At 41.4% G+C, this 22738-nt stretch overlaps 1 protein-coding gene and 1 long non-coding RNA gene across 2 annotated transcripts in view; one reads left to right on the top strand and one right to left on the bottom strand.

The window, feature by feature from the left end:
- Positions 1–1284: 1284 nt before the first annotated feature.
- The window catches only part of plekhn1 (pleckstrin homology domain containing N1), a 71547-nt gene continuing 50093 nt past the window's right edge, over positions 1285–22738 (bottom strand). Inside the window, exons 9-16 of the mRNA XM_008118586.3 lie at positions 17918–17987; positions 15924–16078; positions 13017–13196; positions 10669–10932; positions 8514–8669; positions 8227–8430; positions 5609–5663; positions 1285–3814 (exon numbers count right to left, since the gene is read on the bottom strand). Of these exons, the coding sequence (XP_008116793.2) occupies positions 3657–3814; positions 5609–5663; positions 8227–8430; positions 8514–8669; positions 10669–10932; positions 13017–13196; positions 15924–16078; positions 17918–17987 (1242 nt within the window). The 3' untranslated portion in view covers positions 1285–3656. The remainder of the gene's footprint in view (positions 3815–5608; positions 5664–8226; positions 8431–8513; positions 8670–10668; positions 10933–13016; positions 13197–15923; positions 16079–17917; positions 17988–22738) is intronic.
- The window catches only part of LOC134294474 (uncharacterized), a 70409-nt gene continuing 58813 nt past the window's right edge, over positions 11143–22738 (top strand). The window contains exons 1-2 of the long non-coding RNA XR_010001362.1: positions 11143–11241; positions 13004–13167. This is a non-coding gene — a long non-coding RNA (uncharacterized LOC134294474). The remainder of the gene's footprint in view (positions 11242–13003; positions 13168–22738) is intronic.

Below are 22738 nucleotides of genomic sequence, written 5' to 3' on the forward strand. Positions count from 1 at the left end.
GATCGCTCCAGCTCCCACCAGGGGGCGGTAGCGCCCACTTTGGGAATCACTGAAGTAGTCCAATGGGCGGAAGCCAAATTACTTACTGGAGCAACATACAGGGAGCATAAATCTCTCTGTTACTTCAGCTCCACTGGCTGCCAGTCTGCTACCGAGCACAATTCAAAGTGCTGGCTTTGGCCTATAGAGCCCTAAATGGTTCTGACCCAACTTACCTGTCCGAACGTATATCTCCCTATGAACCGGTGAGAGTATTAAGAGGCCCTGCTCTTGGTCCCACTCCTGTTGCAAGCACGACTGGTGGGAACAAGAGACAGGGCCTTCTCAGTGGTGGCCCCTTGGCTGTGAAAATCTTTTCAGGCAAAGAGTAAAGACCTAGTAGGCAAGGCAGGTGTTTGGACAAGTGCAATAAAGAACCGGCATAACTGTAGCAACACAAATGACGACTCTGACTTGGTTTCATAATAGTTTTATAGTACTTTTATGTTTTACTAGCTGTGCCCGGCCACGCGTTGCTGTGGCAAAGTGGTGGTGGTATTGGTTAAAAATTGTTGTGTAATTTTTATTTGACTTTATTTGCATTTTTTAATTAATTTTATTGTAAGTTATATTTTTATTTATTATATTTTATTATTTTCTTGTATTATTTTTAGTTATTTTCTGTTATTATAGTATTTTATTGTATTAATTTTTTAGTGTTTTTTATTTTTTATTGGGTTGCTAGGAGACCAAGTTGGAGGAGCTTAGCCTTCTAACTGGCAGCAATTGGATAAAAGCAATTATTCCTCTCTCTCTAATTAGGACTTTATTTTTCTTTTCTTTTTGTTGTATCAACCTAGAGGCGTGGATGATGGGTTGTGTTGTCAAATTTCGAGGTTGGAGGGCCTGTAGTTTTGTTGTTTTGTGGGTCGCCGTGATGCCATCACTCTTTTATATATATAGATGTGGAAGTGGCCTAAGTGAGGCCTAACTCTGCCTGTCTCCTGGGCTGAGTGGGTTGCTAGGAGACTAAGTGGGCGGAGCTTAGCCTTCTAACTGGCAGCAATTGGATAAAAGCAGTTATTCCTCTCCCTCTAATTAGGACTTTATATTTCTTTTCTTTTTGTTGTATGAACGTAGAGGCATGGATGAGGGGTTGTGCTGCCAAGTTTAATGTTTCTGGGATGTGTAGTTTTGTTGTTTTGTCCTAGGCCGAAATTTCATTACCCTTTTATATATATAGATAAATAAGATGCCCATAGATTTTGGAACAGATTGGAGTAAAACACAAACACACCCAGAAGCTCTTAGATATATTATCTTTATTAGGATCAGGGTCTCCAAAGAAATTGCCAAGAGAACTGTGCAGCATGTAAATTCTATACATTTAATAAAATTTCCCATGCACTCACACCCATACACACACACAAACACAAGAGTAGCACTGAACACTGCTCGAATACAGCTATGGTTTCAATCATGTACATTTTCATACCCATCCTCCTTTTGCCTCACTTGCTTCTTCTAAAAGGTTCAAAATTTAAAACTACAGTACAAAATGCAGCTAAGATAATGTACAGCAGCAAGCATACACATCCAGGATCAGCTGGAGAAAAAAAGAAGCCACTGCAGGAATATTTTTTTCCATGTTTAAAATTAAACAGGTTCTTCACTCCTTCCCTTCCCGATAGGCCTTTTTAATATTAAATAAAATAACAATAAAGCTACATGTAAACTTTGCTGGATATTTTTAAAAAATGTTCAAGTATAGAAGATACACCAGGTGCTTTCCTGATGCGATGCCAGCAAAAGATCAAAAGGGCCAACGTGCTTTGCCACTGGGTCTGGCGGAGATCCTGTACCACAGACCATAAGCAGAACTATATAATTACTAGGGTTGTGCATTCGGGGTAAACCTTGCCCCGTTTCGTGTCCCGGCTTTCAGTGGGGTCCCCAACCCATTTTTTGGGAGCCTTCCAAAATCGGGAGGGTAGATATCTGTTTTTCAGTTTGTGACCTCAAAAGATCCAATTTCTATCAGACCATTATGCGACGGGGCTTCCCACCCAGGCTCCTCTTCCTGACGCATGTTTTAAGGAGGTTTCTTACTTGCTGTTTCTACTCTATTGTAAGAGGCGCTCGGCTGCAGGCAGTGCCAGGTGCGCACTCTTTCCGGGACTGACAGCACACCACGCCACACATGCACTCTTCTTGGAAAGAGATTGCATGTGTAGCATGCAAGCCCAGAAAGCGTGGATGCCTGGCAGTGCCTGCAGCTGAGTGCCTCTTACTCTAGAGTAAGAGGCACTCAGCTGCAGGCACTGCCAGGTGTGCACTCTTTCTGGGCTTGATGGCACGCCATGCCACACATGCACTCTTTGTTGAAAGAGAGTGCATGTGTAGCATGCAGGCCCAGAAAGCGTGGACGCCTGCCAGTGCCTGCAGCTGAGCGCCTCTTACTCTAGAGTAAGAGTCGCTTGGCTGCAGGTACTGGCATGCTTCTGTGCTTTCTGGGCCTGCATGCCACACACGCAAGGTTCTGCAAGGCGCTCGGCTGCAGACCAGCTCCAGCTTGCTTTTGTGTGGAACTGATTTTTGTGCTTCCGAAAAAACGAAAGACATGAAAGAAATGGTAGAAACGAATTCCGTGCACAACTCTAATAATTACTCCCCTCTCCTTCTCTGCAGGACTCATCATTTAGCTGCTACAGCTCCCACTTCATAACCATTCAGTGCCTGGTAAAGAGAATCAGAGAAGCATCTGGCTACGTCCCCGTAGCCATGTGCAAAACAATGACATTATCTGCCAATATCTTCCAGCAGGCATTCTTATTGCTTAACCTGGCTATGGGGAATTGACAGATTTTTCTGATTCTACCACTCAATGAAGTGGTTTCTAAATGGTGAGTCTTGGGGAAGCTTTGGTCACAATGGTGAGAGGAAGAGAACTCCAGCCTCCCCAGTGACAAAAAAGAGACCTAAACGATCGACAGCTAGACTTACACTTGTGTATCTTACTAACAGGATGCCAGCCTATCTATGCCACACCTACGGCAACTTAGAAACAAGTAGAAATAATATTAAAATCAGACTTGATCCAAAAGTTTTTCAAGGTATCTCTCTGTGCATTAGAGTAACATTAGAGTGATGGAAACAGTCTGGCTCAAAGCAGTTTCCAGATTTGACCCTGGACAAGTTCAATAATAGTAATAATAATAAAGGAGATAAATACTGGCTCTCAAGGATATTTACTTCCCCTACTGTGCATCCCATGTACAGATACACATTTGGCTGACCACATTGATATATAATTATATACTCATCCTCATTTTATATTATGTCAGGACTGCCTGCAACGCTGGCAATTTTGGCACACCTTCACAACACGCAGGCTTTTTGGCTACCAGCAAATCCCTTTTAAATATATTTAAATGCTACCAGGTCATTTCATTCCCAAATCCCTAATACTGTAGGGCTGGAAGAGCCAGCCGCGGGAGTTTCAGAGTTCGTATAGTTCAATAAGGCACTGAGTTAGCATTCCGTCCTATTTACAAACACAAGCTCGCTTTGCCTCTTGATCTTTTGGAACTGGAAAATGGCAAGATCTGATGAGACGCAGAGGATTTCAGAGTGGAAGGTTTTCTTCTTTCTGGCTCTCTTCAAGTGGTTTAAAGCCTCTAGCAATGATAGATCTCACTGTCCTTTGTCTCCATATCCCAGATGTTGTCGTAACTGAAGTCGCTCTGAAAGCTCTGGAGTTCGGCATAGTCATGATAGGTCGAGTCAAGACGGTCTCGTCCGCTTTCGGGGAGGTTGTACTTTCCAATGCTTTTCTCTGTAAGAAACAAGGAGTGGAAAATTACATATCTATCTATTAGACATGTCCAAAAAATCGTTTTGAATCATATATCGGAATTATTTCGGATTGTTCTCGCTTTTTGATACGCATTCCGAGACATTGTCTCACAGCGCAACCAGCAATGTAATTCGAACCATTGTTGGCCCATTCTCTAATTGTCTCTTAATGTTTCGTTAATTCCCCCCCCCCCCACAAATTTTTTAAAATATATTTTTAAAAATATTTTTAATTTTTTTTTTGTTTCTGCAACCTACCTTGAATGGGAGCTTAGCGCAGCCTAACATGGCTGCCGCTCCCCGGCCAATCAGAAGCTTCCACAATGGACGCAAAGGTGGGGGCTAACGTCCTCTGCGTCCACATGGAAGATTGCCATAAAAGCCCGGTGTGTAGCGATTGCGCATGCGCGTCCGCCATTTTAGAAACATTTAGAATCAATATGAATTTTCGGAAATATCCGAAATTTTTGGGTGAAAAAATTGGAAATACTTTCTATATCGAAGCGCCAGCACCCCCTACTTTAGAAACGAGAATTGAAACATTTTTTTCATCGATCGGACATGCCTACTATCTATACCAGTGGTTCCCAAGCTTATTTGGCCTATCGCCCCCTTTCCAGAAAAAATATTACTCAGCGCCCCCTGGAAAGGGGGCGTGGCTTAGCGGGGTGGGCGTGTCTCCTGCTCAAGAGCCTCTCCCCTAGTCCAAGATGCAGGGCTGCGAGAGGAGATGGGTGGGGCAAGACTGGGATGGGCGGAGTTATGAGCTCTGAGGTAGGGCTGAGCTTCTATCCAAGTGCCTCCCCCAAGTGCCTGACAGGGCTGAACCTCTATACCCTGCCCCCGTGTTCTAACAAGGTATACAGAGGCTCAGTCCTGTCTCGCGCTCTTCGGAAGAGCCCCCCCCCACTCCTAGCCCCACCCTTTAGTCCTAAAAGGCCTCTCAGGAGAAATATAGAGGCTCAGCCCTGTCTCATGCTCTTGGAAGGAGGCCCCGCCCCCATCCCTAGCCCCGCCCTTTAGTCCTAAAAGGCCTCTCAGGAGATATATAGAGGCTCAGCCCTGTATCGTGCTCTTGGAAGGAGGCTCCGCCCCCACCCCATACCTGTCCTCTAGTCCTAAAAGGCCTCTCAGGAGATATATAGAGGCTCAGCCCTGTATCGTGCTCTTGGAAGGAGGCTCCGCCCCCACCCCATACCTGTCCTTTAGTCCTAAAAGGCCTCTCAGGAGAAATATAGAGGCTCAGCCCTGTCTCGTGCTCTTGGAAGGAGGCCCCACCCCCATCCCTAGCCCCGCCCTTTAGTCCTAAAAGGCCTCTCAGGAGATATATAGAGGCTCAGCCCTGTATCGTGCTCTTGGAAGGAGGCTCCGCCCCCACCCCATACCTGTCCTTTAGTCCTAAAAGGCCTCTCAGGAGAAATATAGAGGCTCAGCCCTGTCTCGTGCTCTTGGGAAGAGGCCCCGCCCCCATCCCTAGCTCCGCCCTCTGTGTCCCAAGGAGACTCAGGAGAGATATAGATTCTAAGCCCTGTCTCGGACTCTTGGGAAGAGCTCTTGGGCAGAGCTTTCTTCCTTTTAAAACAGATGGTCCCTGGGTGCTGCGTGAAAGCAAAGGCGTGAAATTTAACCATCAAACTATTCCACTGTACTCTACTGTACCTAAGCTGTTTAGGTATAATACCATTCTAGCTTCTTTCTCTTGATCTTGATATAGAGTAGGTATTTTATTTTTTAGCACTTTAAGAGGTCACAAGAAACCCCCGGAATGGCTCACCTGATGTTGGCAAGGAAGGCATCCGCAGTTCTTCCCTATCTCTTGACAAGGTGTGCTGCAGGTGCAAGAGAAAGAAAGGCAGAGATGAGTGCCACATAACCCACAAGCTGTCATTCATTTTAAGTTTTTGCCACTATGGCCAATTTCTAAATCTGATTTATTTATTTATAGTATTTATACCCAGCTCTTCTCACCCTAAAGGAGACTCAGGGTGACTTGCAGAACATACATACGGCAAACATTCAATGCCGATTATACAATTAACAAGGACAGACAACACAGACAGAGGTAAAGGCAGTTTTTCCCATCTTATTTCCGGCATCTTGGAGGCTATGCTCAACTCCAGCTCCGTCTTCCACGTCAAGGAGTTTTCCTCTGATTGGTGTCCTTAAGGGCGCCTTTATTATCTCCCCTTTGAAAGCAGTACCTATTTATCTACTCGCATTTCTGCTTTTGACCTGCCAGGTGGGCAGGTGAGCTGGGGCTTACGGTGGGTGCTCACCCCGACCTGGGCTCAAACTGTCAACCTTTCAATCGGCAAGATTTTTCTGCAGCACAGTGGTTTAGCTTGCTGTGCTAAGCCTGGCTCCTTTTACACTTGACCTCTTCTGTGTTAGGACTGCAGCCAAGGCTGTATCACAATAAACATGTTGTATTATAAGAAGGACGGACATAGTGGATCTAACCAAAGTTCCATTTATTCTCTTATTCTACTTCCTGTTGTAGCCAAGCATGTAAGGATGAAATATCTACAGTACCTCGGGGAGAGAGGGTGGCCTATAAATAAATAAATAAATAAATTATTATTATTATTGACACAATGACATAGTCTGATTATTATTATTATTATTATTGACACAACGACATAGTCCCAGTAAGGTGGCCTTTTGCAGTTGGCAGATCGTAATTTTGTCAATAATAATAATAATACTTATTATTTTATTATGACACAGCGAACAAGATAGATATGCTGGATTTCGTATCCCAAAATCACAAGTCGAACACTTCCCAAGTGTCTAGGACTGTGTGATATATTTTCGGATGATGCTCACAGATCCCAGCAGGGTGGCCTTTTGCAGTTGGCAGATCGTGATTTTGTCAATGTCTATTGTTTCCAAATGCCGGCTGAGATCTTTTGGCACGGCACCCAATGTGCCCATCACCACCAGGACCACCTGCACTGGTTTCTGAAGAGTCTTTGAAGTTCAATCTTGAGGTCCTGATAGCGGCTGAGTTTTTCCTCTTGTTTTTCGTCAATGCGACTGTCACCTGGGATGGCAACATCAATGATCCAAGCCTTTTTCTTTTCCACAACCGTGATGTCTGGTGTGTTGTGTTCCAGAACTTTGTCAGTCTGGATTCGGAAGTCCCACAGTATCTTTGCGTGCTCATTTTCCAATACTTTTGCAGGTTTGTGATCCCACCAGTTCTTTACTGCTGGGAAGGTTAATAATAATAATAATAATTATTATTATTATTATTACAGGGATGCACCCCTAGATTTTAGATAATTCAGAACTTGTTTCAGAAGAAGATGTTTCAGAAGGCTTTCGGAGATACAGTCATTAATTAATCAGCCCTAGAGGGTTTTTAATAATCTATCCTGTATTTATTATGGTCTTGCCTTTTATGTGTTTTTAATGTAATTTTTTATCCTGTACTGTTGTTTTAATTGACATATTGCATTACTGTTTTATCTGTTTTATATTGTGATTGTATTATTTTGCTTATATTTTGTCCTTGTGTTGTTTGGGCCTCTGCCCCATGTAAGCCGCCCCGAGTCCCCACGGGGAGATGGTGGCGGGGTATAAATAAAGTATTATTATTATTATTATTATTATTATTATTATTATTATTATTATTATTATGCTCTTTCTTAACTCCTGATCCTTCAAACTTGTGTAATTGGTGGTAAATTTGGCCAATTACAGAAGCAGAGAACACTACTCCAAATGAAATATTCTTCTGCAACTCAGGTGTTGCAGCGGATTAAATCGCTGAGCTGCTGAACTTGCGGACCGGTTCAAATGCAGTTCGAAAACATGCAAATGTGAGTAGATCAATAGGTACCGCTCTGGCAGGAAGGTAACGGCGTTCCATGCAGTCATGTCAGTGGCCACATGACCTTGGAGGTGTCTACGGACAACGCCGGCTCTTCGGCTTAGAAATGGAGATGAGCACCAACCCCCAGAGTCGGACACAACTAGATTTAACTAGCTGTGCCCGGCCACGCATTGCTGTGGCGAAGTCTGGAGGTATGGGAAATAAAGAATTGAGGAATTGGTGGTAGTTAAGGTAAAGGGTCCCCTGGCCTGAGTGGGTTGCTAGGGGACCAAGTGAACAGAGCTTAGCCTTCTAACTGGCAGCAATTGGATAAAAACAATTATTCCTCTCCCTCTAATTAGGACTTTATTTTTCTTTTCTTTTTGTTGTATTAACCTAGAGGCATGGATGAGGGGTTGTGCTGTCAATTTTCGAGGTTGTGGGGTGTTTACTTTTGTCGTTTTGTCCGCTGCCGTGATGCCATCACTCTTTTATATATATAGATGTAATGGAAAACCTTTACAGAGGCTAGGAAACAACCCAAACCCATTGGTGAACCCTGAAACGGCACTCACTGCGGTCAAGTAGTCATTGTCTGATGGAAAATTCAAAGCAGGGCTGCACCGCTGAGTAGTAACTGGCTCTCGCCAGTGGTTCCCAGGTAATGACTGGAGGTTCTTCTTTTGCACTGGAACGTGGTGGGTGATGGGGACCGACACCGGCATGGCAGGGTAGCCGTTCTGCTGCTCCAAGGTGGTCTGTCCGTGGTGTCGCATGAACTTTTGAAGGAAGAACAAACCTGGATTTAGTCAATTAATCTTATGAGGACTACGGCTGTCTCATTATGCAATGTATAAAATACCTCTTCTGCAAACTTGGAGTCCGACGCTCCGTGCAAAGTGGGGGAATTGGGTGTGTAAGGGTCGGCGTACATGGGGGAGCAAGACAGAGGCGTGTTCTCCACATTTTGGGGCGTTGTGCCATTCTGACTCCTTGGCGCATTGTTCCATTGTTTCAGCTGCAGAGGGAAAACTGTGATGAATATGCTGCTTTTGAAGAATTAGAAATTAGAATATTTCCTTGATCACAGGCCCATTGTGACAGTAACAACTTTCTATTACATTGTGTACAGTCTGGTCACTTTTCTGATCGCTACAAAGAAATCTCCAATTGAGAAGAATACTTATCGTATATACTCGAGTATAAGCCGACCCAAATATAAGCCGAAGCACTCGATTTTACCACAAAAAAACTGGGAAAATATTGACTCCAGTATAAGCCGAGGGTGGTAAATTTCAGAAATAAAAATACAGTAGAGTCTCACTTATCCAACATAAACGGGCCGGCAGAACGTTGGATAAGCAAATATATTGGATAATAAGGAGAGATGAAGTAAAAGTCTATTAAACATCAAAATAGGTTATGATTTAACAAATTAAGCACCAAAACATCACGTTATACAACAAATTTGACAGAAAAAGTAGTTCATTACACATTAATGCTATGTAGTAATTACTGTATTTATGAATTTAGCACCAAAATATCACAATGCATTGAAAACATTGACTACAAAAATGCATTGGATAATCCAGAACGTTGGATAAGTGAGACTCTACTGTAGATACCAATAAAATTACATGAATTGAGGCATCAGTAGGTTAAATGTTTTTTGAATATTTACATCAAGCTCAAATTTAAGATAAGACTGTCCAACTCTGATCAAATCATTATTCTCATCTTCTTCAATGTAAATGTGCTTATGTATCCTTTTAATAATAATAGAGTAAAATAATACATGTAATAATAATAATAATAATAAAGACAGGAAAATAATACAAGTACAGTAGAGTCTCACTTATCCAAGCTTAACGGTCCGGCAGAACGTTGGATAAGCAAATATGTTGGATAATAAGGAGAGATTAAGTAAAAGCCTATTAAACATCAAAATAGGTTTTGATTTAACAAATTAAGCACCAAAACATCATGTTATACAACAAATAGTTCATTACACATTAATGCTATGTAGTAATTACTGTATTTATGAATTTAGCACAAAATATCACAATGCATTGAAAACATTGACTACAAAGATGCATTGGATAATCCAGAACGTTGGATAAGTGAGTGTTGAATAAGTGAGACTCTACTGTAGATACCAATAAAATTACATGAATTGAGGCATCAGTAGGTTAAATGTTTTTTGAATATTTACATCAAGCTCAAATTTAAGATAAGACTGTCCAACTCTGATCAAATCATTATCCTCATCTTCTTCAATGTAAATGTGCTTATGTATCCTTTTAATAATATTATTATTATTACATGTATTATTTTACTCTATTATGTATCCTTTTAATAATAATAGATTAAAATAATAAATGTAATAATAATAATAATAATAATAATAATAATAAAGACAGGAAAATAAGAGAAGTAATAATAAATTGAGTAAAATAATAAATGCAATAATAAGATCAGAGTGAAATAATAAATGTATTATTAATAATAATAAAAATAGAGTAAAATCAATGTAATAGTAGCAACAATAATAGAGGAAAATAATAAATGTAATCATACCAATAATAATACAGAAAAATAATAAATGTACCATATATTCTCGAGTATAAGCTGACCCAAATATAAGCCAACTAGGACCCTCACCTGAGTATAAGCCAAGGGGGGCTTTTTCAGTCTTAAAAAAAGGGCTGAAAAACTAGGCTTATACTCGAGTATATACAATAATCAGAATTTGAATGCACCAAGTACATGTCATTGTGCTTTCTATCCACGATGGGATTTTTAAACGAATTTAAAACAATTGGAGAAAAGATTTCCTTCTTGTGATGCACACATACTCCTTGCTATAATAATAATAATAATAATAATAATAATAATAATAATAATAATAATAATAACACAATCCAATATAACAGCCGTAGAGTGTCTGCTGTGGACTCATCTTGTGTTCGCTGAGCTCACTTCTACTGTAGTATAAGCTCTATCTTATAGTCTCTTACATGGTTCAGATCCAAATGTAGCTGCGGACCGGCAGGGTGCTGTTGTTGTTGGACCAGGGCTGTGTAAGGCTCGTTGTACACCGGAGACAAGACTTCCCCACTGGTGTGTTCGGGGATGAGGTGAAAATTACTCCTTTCAGAGTCTTGACTGTTGAGTTGCGGTTGCTGTAGGCCACACTTCCCTTTGGACCTCCGGGAGCTCCCTTTCCTTTTCAGTTCAGGTTTTGGAATCCCTGTACTTGTTGAGACTGGATTTCCTAGACACTGGTATAAGAACAAAAACCCTGTGAGAACCAATCTACAACTTCCCAAGCTTTTCACTATTTGATTTATGAATGTATATACTGTATTCTATGTCTATGTTGATTTGCCAGTTTGACTGTACCTCTTTGATGTGGGAGGAGTTATAGAGATGTGATTGTACTGAGCATGCTCAGACTCAGGACTCCATTTTGCATTCAGTATGTTTTTGGTTTTCAATGAAAGCAGGTGTATGTCTCCAGGCCTCGTTGGAGGTGGATGCATGTTGCTGTTTAGAGACTTTAATGGATGCATGTATACTTATGGACCTAAGTGAGTACAATTAAGACTTTGGATTATAATAATAATAATAATTTTATTTTTATACCCCGCCCCATCTCCCCGAAGGGACTTGGGGCGGCTTACATGGGGCCAAGCCCAGTCAACAAGCAATAAAACAGATCAAAACAACAATAAAAACAAGTCATAAAAAATCACATACAAGGACAAAAGATAAAATTTTGAATTATGAACTATTGATTAAAAATGATCTCCTGTGTACTCAACACAGAGAGAAACTCCATCCTATCTATAACTGAGCTTAAATAAGATATCTCTATGTGAATTAATACAATATGTTTATGAGTAAACAAGATATGTTATTTTTCAAAGAAGACTTTGTTTTTAATCTCTGAGTGCATATTTTAAACTAAGAGGTTTCAAGAGAAAATATATCTTTTGGGCAATTACAACTGTAAAGAAATAACCATCCTTTGCTAGTCAAATATATTTTTGTAGTGTCATGTCTTTGTCCTTGGCAATTTAAAGACATGGCTCTTCAGTTTAACAGCTGAGTTACCTGTGTGCCATTACATGAATACAGTAGAGTCTCACTTATCCAACACTCGCTTATCCAGCGTTCTGGATTATCCAGGGCATTTTTGTAGTCAATGTTTTCAATAAATCGTGATATTTTGGTGCTAAATTCGTAACACAGTAATAGCATTACAGTAGAGTCTCACTTATCCAGGCCTCGCTTATACAAGCCTCTGGATAATCCAAGCCATTTTTGTAGTCAATATTTTCACTATATCATGATATTTTGGTGCAAAATTTGCAAATAGAGTAATTACAACACAATATTACTGTGTATTCAACTGCTTTTTCTGTCAAATTTGTTGTAAAACATGATGTTTCGGTGCTTAATTTGTAAAATCACAACCTAATTTGATGTTTAATATGCTTTTCCTTAATCCCTCCTTATTATCCAAGATATTCGCTTATCCAAGCTTCTGCCGGCCCGTTTAGCTTGGATAAGTGAGACTCTACTGTAGTTCGTATTGAACTACTTTTTCTGTCAAATTTGTTGTATAATATGTTTTGGTGCTTAATTTGTAAAATCATAACCTTATTTGATGTTTAATGGGCCCGGGCTGTGGCGCAGGCTGTTGAGTAACCAGCTGCAGCCAGTGCAACAAAGCACTCTGACCAAGAGATCATGAGTTCGAGGCCAGCTAGGAGCCCCGTGTTTGTCTTTGTCTTTGTTCTATGTTAAGGCATTGAATGTTTGCCTTATATGTGTAATGTGATCCGCCCTGAGTCCCCTTCGGGGTGAGAAGGGCGGAATATAAATACTGCAAATAAAATAAATAAATAAATTTTCCTTAATCCCTCTTTATTATCCAATATATTTGCTTATCCAACATTCTGCCGGCCCGTTTATGTTGGATAAGTGAGACTCTACTGTACTTGAGACTATCATTTGTTCAAAGAGTTGACTGAGCATGTTCAGACACAGGACTCCGTTTTGTATTCAATATATGTTTGGTCTTAAATGAAAGCAGGTTATGTGTCCAAACCTCACTGGAGGTGGATGGATGCATGTTGCAGTTTAGAGACTTTAATGGATGCATGTATTCCAAGGTCATGCTTTTCTTGACCAGTGGTTTTCAAAAGCTGGTCTGAATGGAGATTCAAATTTGCCAAAAGGATTTGTATTATTTTCCAATAGGTTATGGAAGAAATACACAATGAGAAATGCAACGGTCATGCAAGGTGTAGACTAAAGAGGATTCTCTCTTCTTGCACTTTGCAGAATTCCTACTTACATGGACTGGATGAGGACCTTCTGCTAACCGGTTCTCTGGCATCACTCCGAACGACTGCTTCTCAGAACGGGAGCCTGTGCTGTTCTGGGAGTGGTGAGTGGAGGTTGCGCCCTTCCCGCCGGACGCCCAGGAATTGGTCCGACCATCAGAGGTGAGTGAGCCTCGACCACTTCCTGAGAACTGCATTGGCAAACAAGGAGGGAAGAAAACGTGGACATGGTTATATATTACTAGCTGTGCCCGGCCACGCGTTGCTGTGGCGAAGTATGGTGGTATGGGAAATAAAGTATTCAGGAATTGGTGGTAGTTAAGGTAAAGGGTAAAGGTTTTCCCCAGACATTAAGTCCAGTTGTGTCTGACTGCACACTGAAGTGGATTATATGGCAGTGTGGAGTCAAGATAATCCAGTTCAAAGCAAGATAATATAAGATTATAAATGGGTTATATAGCTGTGTGGAAGGGCCTTGAGTCTACACTGCCATATAATCCAGTTCAAATCTGATAATCTGTATTTTATAGGCAGTGTGGAAAAGGCCTAAGTGAGGCCTAACTCTGCCTGTCCCCTGGGCTGAGTGGGTTGCTAGGAGACCAAGTGGGTGGAGCTTAGCCTTCTAACTGGCAGCAATCGGATAAAAACAATTATTCCTCTCCCTCTAATTAGGATTTTATTTTTATTTTATTTTTGTTGTATGAACGTAGAGGCATGGATGAGGGGTTGTGCTGCCAAGTTTAGTGTTTCTGGGATGTGTAGTTTTGTTCTTTTGTCCTAGGCCGAAACGCCATTACCCTTTTATATATATAGATGGCAAAGGTAGAGCTATGTTGGGCAGTATTTTGGGAGAAAATGCTGACTTGGAGATAATGAAAAGCTAAGTGTAAATCCTGACCAAAGCAGAGATCACTAATATTATTTCAGAATGAACTTTCTTAAAATTATCGGTAGGCTGGTTGAGATAACAAACAATGAAATAATGAGAGATACAACAAAAATGAGATGTAAGGAACACCATAGTTGGCTCCGACGTGTTGTCAGAGTCCTCCATCATTTTTCGACACACATTGGTGTGGCAACAAAACAGATTGAGGTTGGACTGGATGGCTCTTGTATTTATTTATTATTTATTTACAGCATTTATATTCCGCCCTTCTCACCCCGAAGGGGACTCAGGGCGGATCACATTACACATATAAGGCAAACATTCAATGCCTTTTAACATAGAACAAAGACAAACAAACATAGGCTCCGAGCGGGCCTCGAACTCATGACCTCCTGGTCAGAGTGATTCATTGCAGTGATTGATTGCAGCTGCTCTCCAGCCTGCGCCACAGCCCGAGCTCTTCTTGTAGTCTCTTCCAACTCTGAGATGCTATGATTCTCAGACCAGGGTCTCTGTGGCTCCCATTGAAGGATACACTGGATTGCAGTAAGTTTTCCGGGATCTATGGTCATGTTCCAGAAGCATTCTCTCCTGACGTTTCGCCCACATCTATGTCAGGCATCCTCAGAGGATGTGAAGCATATTGGAAACTAGGCAAGTGGGGTTTATATATCTGTGTGATAATGTCCAGGGTGGGAGAAAGAACTCTTGTCTGCTTGAGGCAAGTGCGAATGTCTCCATTGGCCACCTTGATTAGCATTAAATGGCCTTTCTGCTTCAAAGCCTGGCTACTTGCCTAAGGGGATCCTTTGTTGGGAGGTGTTATGTGGCCCTGATTGTTTCCACTGTGACTAGCACTGAATAGCCTTGCAGCTTCAAAGCCTGTGTGTGTATTTTATGCATTGTTTTAGGCATCTTGTGCCATATGTAAGTCCTTTCGAGGAGATGGAGGCGGAGTACAAAAATAACGTTGTTTTTGTTGTTATTATTATTATTATTTTATTATGACACAGCAAACAAGATAGATATGTTGGATTTCGTATCACAAAATCACAAGTTGAACACTTCCCAAGTGTCTAGGACTGTGTGATGTATTTTCGGTTGATGCGTGCAGATCCCAGCAGGGTGGCCTTTTGCAGTTGGCAGATCGTGATTTTGTCTATTGTTTCCAAATGCCGGCTGAGATCTTTTGGCACGGCACCCAATGTGCTGATCACTACCGGGTGTTTTTGTTGTTGTTGTTGTTGTTGTTGTTATTATTATTATTATTATTATTATTATTATTATTATTATTATTATTGTTATACCTGGCTTTTACCTGCCTGGGGGAATCCTTTCTTGGGAGGTGTTATGTGGCCCTGATTATTTCCTATCTGGAATTCCCCTGTTTTCTGAGTGTTGTTCTTTATTTACATTCCTGATTTTAGAGTTTTTTATAATACCAATAGCCAAATTTTGTTCCTTTTCATGGTTTGCTCCTTTCTGTTCAAATTGTCCACATGCTTGAGGATTTCAATTATTTATTTATTTATTTATTTATTTATTTACAGCATTTATATTCCGCCCTTCTCACTCCGAAGGGGACTCAGGGCGGATCACATTACACATATAGGCAAACATTCAATGCTTTTTAACATAGAACAAAGACAAGACAAACATAGGCTCCGAGCGGGCCTCGAATTCATGACCTCCTGGTCAGAGTGATTCATTGCAGCTGGTTGCAGCTGGCTTGCTCTCCAGGCTGCGCCACAGCCCCGGGCCTCTCTGTGTCATCTGACATGGTGGTTGTTAGAGTAGTCTAGCATTTCTTGTGTAATCAACTAATATGTTGTGTCCAGGTTGGTGGGCAGGTGAGCTGGGGCTAACAGTGGGAGCTCATCCCTGACCCGGTGCTCAAATTGTCGACCTTTCAATCGGCCGGATTTTTCTACAGCCCAGTGGGGGGAGCAAAGCACTGATGTGAAAATGATCCAGACTCGATGAGTCAGGACCGTACTGTGTGAGTACTGATTGAAAAAATGGAACTTACCTGAGTCAGATGTGGTGGTTTTGGTCCCGAGAAGCTCTCTGATCCAGAGAGGGAGGAGTCCGCATTGCGGAACTGAGCTGTTTTGAGGCAATAGAGCCACTCCTGGTAGTCTTCATATGAGGGACAAATCACCCGGATGGAGTTGATCAACCGACCTGCATAGAATAAAAAACAAGTCTAGTAGATGGTAGCTGAATTGGGATCTCTGCTCACAACAACCTCGCCTATAAATCCCAATGTATCTGTCTTGTGAATGGGAAACTCATAAGAGCACCAGCTATCAACAATCCTTCCAGATTCAGGATTGTAACTTTCTTAATGGAATAAATCCCCTTATAGCGCAGCCTTCAGTTTTGCTAAGCATTAAGTCTGACGCATCATGATATGACCAAAGTACAATAGCCTCACTTTAGGCAATAATAATAATAATAATAATAATAATAATAATAATAATAATAGCCGATACATCACACAGTCCTAGACACTTGGGAAGTGTCCGACGTGTGATCTAATTCAACAGCCAGCAGAGTGTCTGCTGTGGACTCATCTTGTTGTGTTTCTAATAGTAATAATAATAATAATAATAATAATAATAATAATAATAATAATAATAATAATACATCACACAGTCGTAGACACTTGGGAAGTGTCCGACATGTGATCTAATTCAACAGCCAGCAGAGTGTCTGATGTGGACTCATCTTGTTGTGTTTCTAATAATAATAATAATAATAATAATAATAATAATAATAATAATAATAATACATCACACAATCCTAGACACTTGGGAAGTGTCCGACGTGTGATCCAATACAACAGCCAGCAGAGTGTCTGCTGTGGACTCATCTTGTTGTGTTTCTAATAATAATAATAATAATAATAATAATAATAATAATAATAATAATAATAATAATACCCATAATAATAATATACTTTATTTATATTCTGCTCTGTCTCCCCGAGGGGACTCAGGGCGGATTACAGAACAAACATACAGCAAACATTCAATGCCGTTATACAATTAACAAGAACAGATAATACACAGACAGAGGTAAAGGCTTTTTCATCTTTTCCATTTCCGGCATTCTGGAGCTATTGCTCCATCTTCCATGCCAAGGAGCTTTGTCATCCCTAGACGTCCTCCCGATCGATGTCCTTAAGGGCGCCTTTATTACCTCCCCACTAAATGCGGTACATATTTATCTACTTGCATTTCTGCTTTCAATCTGCTAGGTGGGCAGGGAGCTGGGGCTAACGGCGGGTGCTCACCCCAACCCGGAATCGAACTACCGACCTTTTGATCAGCAGGATTTTTCTGAAGCTTGCTGTTCTAAACCCAGCCCCTTTGGTTTCTTTGACCTCCCTGTATCTCTACATTTTATTTACTTATTTATTTATTAGCAACATTTATATCCTGCCCTTCTCACCCTGAAGGGGACTCAGGACGGCTTAAAAGTTATATATACATACAATATATTATATTATTAGTACAGCACAATATAAGCACTATATATTATTAGATTGTACTATACGACTATATTGCAATATTAATAGTAATATTACATATAATGTAAATATACAATTATAATAGTGTATGATTATTATTATTGTTATTATTGACACAACGACAAGATAGATATGCTGGATTTCGTATCACAAAATCGCAAGTCGAACACTTCCCAAGCGTTTAGGGCTGTGTGATGTATTTTCGGATGATGTGCGCAGATCCCATTATTATTATTATTATTATTATTATTATTATTATTATTATTATTATTATTATTATTATTATTATTATTACATTAACTCTGCCTTGTTAAGATGTGCCTGTCTCCCTAAAATACTCCCTAAAATACCACCAATATTAAAACCACAATCAACTGGCAAATTCTAGGAACTTAGTCCAAAAATGCAATATTTTTTCAAAGTGTACTCCAGAGAAATAAACATTTCAGTCCATTGGATTGTCACACTCACATAAATCTGTGGCATACCTTCTATTAGAAAAGATGTTTTCTGGTTTTCTTCAAACTGAACTTGGATTGCATTCAAGGGTAATTCTCCCTGTTTATATGGAATATCAGAATGAGAACACAAAATACATAACACATTGCCACCCATGCTTGTTTAAACACAAATAAACACTTTAAATAAAGATAGCCTTGAAAACAAACTTGCCTATGGTGAGTTAATAATAATAATAATAATAATAATAATAATAATAATAATAATAATAATATTTTTCTATCCCACTTCCATCTCTCCGCAAGGACTCGAGGCGGCCAAGCCCAAATACAAATAAAACAAAGTAAAACAGATAGAAATAGCATCTGCAACTAGTAAAATACATTAAAATCAAAAACCAATTTAAAACATAGAATAATAATATAAAAAGACCACCATTTAGGAGAACCGTCTTAACACAATTCTGCAAAGAAAATGTGATAAATATTGGTCATTTGTCTTGGGACACAAACGATCCAAGACTTTCTGTGTTGTCGAAGGTTTCGGGGGGGATCCTTTGTTGGGAGGTGTTAGCTGGCCCTGATTATTTAATGTCTGGAATTCTTGTCTGTTGGGACACGTGTGAATGCTGCAGTTGGCCACCTTGATTAGCATTGAATAACCTTGCAGCTTCAAATCCTGGCTTCTTCCTGCCTGGGGGGATCCTTTGTTGGGAGGTGTTAGCTGGCCCTGATTGTTTAATGTCTAGAATTCTTGTCTGTCGGGACAAGTGTGAATGCTGCAGTTGGCCACCTTGATTAGCATTGAATAGCCTTGCAGTTTCTTCCTGCCTGGGGGATCCTTTGTTGGGAGGTGTTAGCTGGCCCTGATTGTTTAATGTCTAGAATTCTTGTCTGTCGGGACAAGTGTGAATGCTGCAGTTGGCCACCTTGATTAGCATTGAATAGCCTTGCAGTTTCTTCCTGCCTGGGGGATCCTTTGTTGGGAGGTGTTAGCTGGCCCTGATTGTTTAATGTCTAGAATTCTTGTCTGTCGGGACAAGTGTGAATGCTGCAGTTGGCCACCTTGATTAGCATTGAATAGCCTTGCAGTTTCTTCCTGCCTGGGGGATCTTTTGTTGGGAAGTGTTAGCTGACCCTGATTGTTTAATGTCTAGAATTCTAGTCTGATGGGACAAGTGTGAATGCTGCAGTTGGCCACCTTGATTAGCATTGAATAACCTTGCAGCTTCAAATCCTGGCTTCTTCCTGCCTGGGGGGACCCTTTGTTGGGAGGTGTTAGCTGGCCCTGATTGTTTAATGTCTAGAATTCTTGCCTGTTGGGACACGTGTGAATGCTGCAGTTGACCACCTTGATTAGCATTGAATAGCCTTGCAGCTTCAAAGCCTGGCTTCTTCCTGCCTGGGGGATCCTTTGTTGGGAGGTGTTAGCTGGCCCTGATTGTTTAATGTCTAGAATTCTTGTCTGTTGGGACACGTGTGAATGCTGCAGTTGGCCACCTTGATTAGCATTGGATAGCCTTGCAGCTTCTTCCTGCCTGGGGGATCCTTTGTTGGGAGGTGTTAGCTGGCCCTGATTGTTTAATGTCTGCAACCATGATTTGTGTAATCCGTGTATCTGATTTGCAATGCGCTCTCCTCCCAGCTGCTCTTCCCTGGCACCATAAACCATTCCTCACCAAGGCGTGTTGCATCAATTATAACCTCCAAAGCGTCATTAAAAGTTTGACTGGAACACCCATGGGTCTGCTGCAGTTGCGGCCGCAATGACCCACTTTCAATCCGTGACAGACAAATGAACCTGACATTTATCATTGTCAGCCAGGAATGAGGAACTCTGCACACAGACGCTGGTCCCAAGCCCAGACGTGCCTATGGAAAAAGCCAAGTTCCTGCAGCTGGTATCACAGGACAATGAATCACCCGCTGGCTCTCAAAGGCATGTGGTTGCATAAAACTCCAAGACAAACCCTTCCAAGACAGAGGACCAGCATGGCCAGATTCTTTCAGAGAATCTGTTCATGGGACCAGGAAGTTTCCCATCAGGGTGGTCATAGCAATAACAACAACAACAACTTTATTTTTATATCCTGCTCCCATCTCCCCGAGGGGACTCAAGGCGGCTTACATAGGGATCAAGTCCAACAATATACAATAAAATGCAAACAATATTAAATGCATACTACATCTGTTATAGAACTCCAATATGCTGATGATAACGTAGTTTGTGCGAATACAGAAGAAGACCTACAAGCCACTCTTTGCAGAAGCATACGAGAAGCTCGGCCTCTCATTGAACATCGAGAAAACCAGTGCTCTTCCAACAGTCCTCTGCAATGCCAGGAATACAGCTTAATGGTGTAACATTAGAAAATGTTGACCATTTCCGCTCCTTTGGCAGCCACCTCTCCACAAAAGTCAACATTGATGCTGAAACACAACATCGCCTGAGCTCTGCAAGTGCAGCATTTTTTTCCAAATGAAGCAGAGAGTGTTCGAGGATGGGGACATCCGTAGAGATACCAAGGTGCTTGTTTATAAAGATATTATCCTCCCAACCCTGTTATATGCCTGTGAGAATTGTCAACATTGTCAAGTCAACATCGACACTGAAATACAACACCGCCTGAGCTCTGCAAGTGCAGCATTTTTTCCGAATGAAGCAGAGAGTGTTTGGGGACCGGGACATCCGTAGGGATACCAAGGTGCTTGTTTATAGAGCTATTATCCTCCCAACCGTTATACGCCTGTGAGATGTGGAATGTCTATAGATGTCACACCTTGTCAACATTGTCAAGTCAACATCGACACTGAAATGCAACACTGCCTGAGCTCTGCAAGTGCAGCATTTTTCCCGAATGAAGCAGAGAGTGTTTGAGGATCAGGACATCCGTAGGGAGACCAAGGGGCTTGTTTATAAAGCTATTCTCCTCCCAACCCTGTTGTACGCCTGTGAGATGTGGAATGTCTATAGACGTCACACATTGTCAACATTGTCAAGTCAACATCGACACTGAAATACAACACCACCTGAGCTCTGCAAATGCATTATTTTTTCCGAATGAAGCAGAGAGTGTTTGAGGATTGGGACATCCGTAGAAATACCAAGGTGCTTGTTTATAAAGATATTATCCTCCCAACTCTGTTATACGCATGTGAGATGTGGAATGTCTATAGACGTCACACATTGTCAACATTGTCAAGTCAGCATTGACACTGAAATACAACACCGCCTGAGCTCTGCAGGTGTAGCATTTTTTTCCGAATGAAGCAGAGAGTGCTTGGGGATTGGGACATCCATAGAGATTGTCAACATTGTCAAGTCAGCATCGACACTGAAATACAACACCGCCTGAGCTCTGCAAGTGCAGCATTTTTCCAAATGAAGCAGAGAGTGTTTGAGGATTGGGACATCCGTTGAGATACCAAGGTGCTTGTTTATAAAGATATTATCCTCCCAACCCTCCCTGTGAGATGTGGAATGTCTATAGTCGTCACACATTGTCAACATTGTCAAGTCAACATTGACACTGAAATACAACACTGTGCAAGTGCAGCATTTTTTCTGAATGAAGCAGAGAGTGTTTGAGGATCGGGACATCCGTAGAGAGACCAAGGTGGTTGTTTATAGAGCTATTATCCTCCCAACCGTTATACGCCTGTGAGATGTGGAATGTCCATAGACATCACACATTGTCAACATTGTCAAGTCAGCATCGACACTGAAATACAACACCGCCTGAGCTCTGCAAGTACAGCATTTTTTCCGAATGAAGCAGAGAGTGTTTGAGGATTGGGACATCCATAGAGATACCAAGGTGCTTGTTTATAAAGCTATTCCCCTCCCAACCCTGTTATACGCTTGTGAGATGTGGAATGTCTATAGACGTCACACATTGTCAACATTATCAAGTCAACATCGACACTGAAATACAACACCGCCTGAACTCTGCAAGTGCAGCATTTTTCCCGAATGAAGCAGAGTGTTTGGGAATTGGGACATCCATAGCGAGACCAAGGGGCTTGTTTATAAAGCTATTATCCTCCCAACCCTGTTATACGCCTGTGAGATGTGGAATGTCTATAGACGTCACACATTGTCAACATTGTCAAGTCAATATTGACAATGAAATACAACACCGCCTGAGCTCTGCGAGTGCAGCATTTCTCCGAATGAAGCAGAGAGTGTTTGAGGATGGGGACATCCGTAGGGAGATGAAGGGCCTTGCTTATAAAGCTATTATCCTCCCAACTCTGTTATATGCATGTGAGATGTGGAATGTCTATAGACGTCACACATTGTCAACATTATCAAGTCAGCGTTGACACTGAAATACAACACCACCTGAGCTCTGCGAGTGCAGCATTTTTCCGAATGAAGCAGAGAGTGTTTGGGGATCGGGACATCCGTAGGGAGACCAAGGGGCTTGTTTATAAAGCTATTCCCTTCCCAACCCTGCTCTACGCCTGGAAACATGGACTGTCTACAGACATCACACTCAACTCCTGGAAAGATTCCATCAGCATTGCCTCCAAAAAATCCTACAAATCTCTTGGGAAGATAGGCAGACAAATGTCAGCGTGCAGGAAGAAGCAAAGACCGATAGCATTGAAGCGATGCTCCTACGCCATCAACTCCACTGGACTGAAGGCCATGTTGTCCAAATGCCCAAAGCAGTTAACAACTGTGGCTTAGACACTGAGAACTGGGAAGCCCTGGCCCTTGAGCACTCTAACTGGAGGTCAGCTGTGACCAGCAGTGCTGTGGAATTCGAAGAGGCACGAATGGAGGATGAGTATTCCTTGGCAAGAAGAACTCTTAGAGTTCATGACTCAGTGGGTGAATTCAGG

Source organism: Anolis carolinensis, unplaced genomic scaffold (genome assembly GCF_035594765.1).
Source record: "Anolis carolinensis isolate JA03-04 unplaced genomic scaffold, rAnoCar3.1.pri scaffold_15, whole genome shotgun sequence".
NCBI lineage: Eukaryota > Metazoa > Chordata > Lepidosauria > Squamata > Dactyloidae > Anolis > Anolis carolinensis.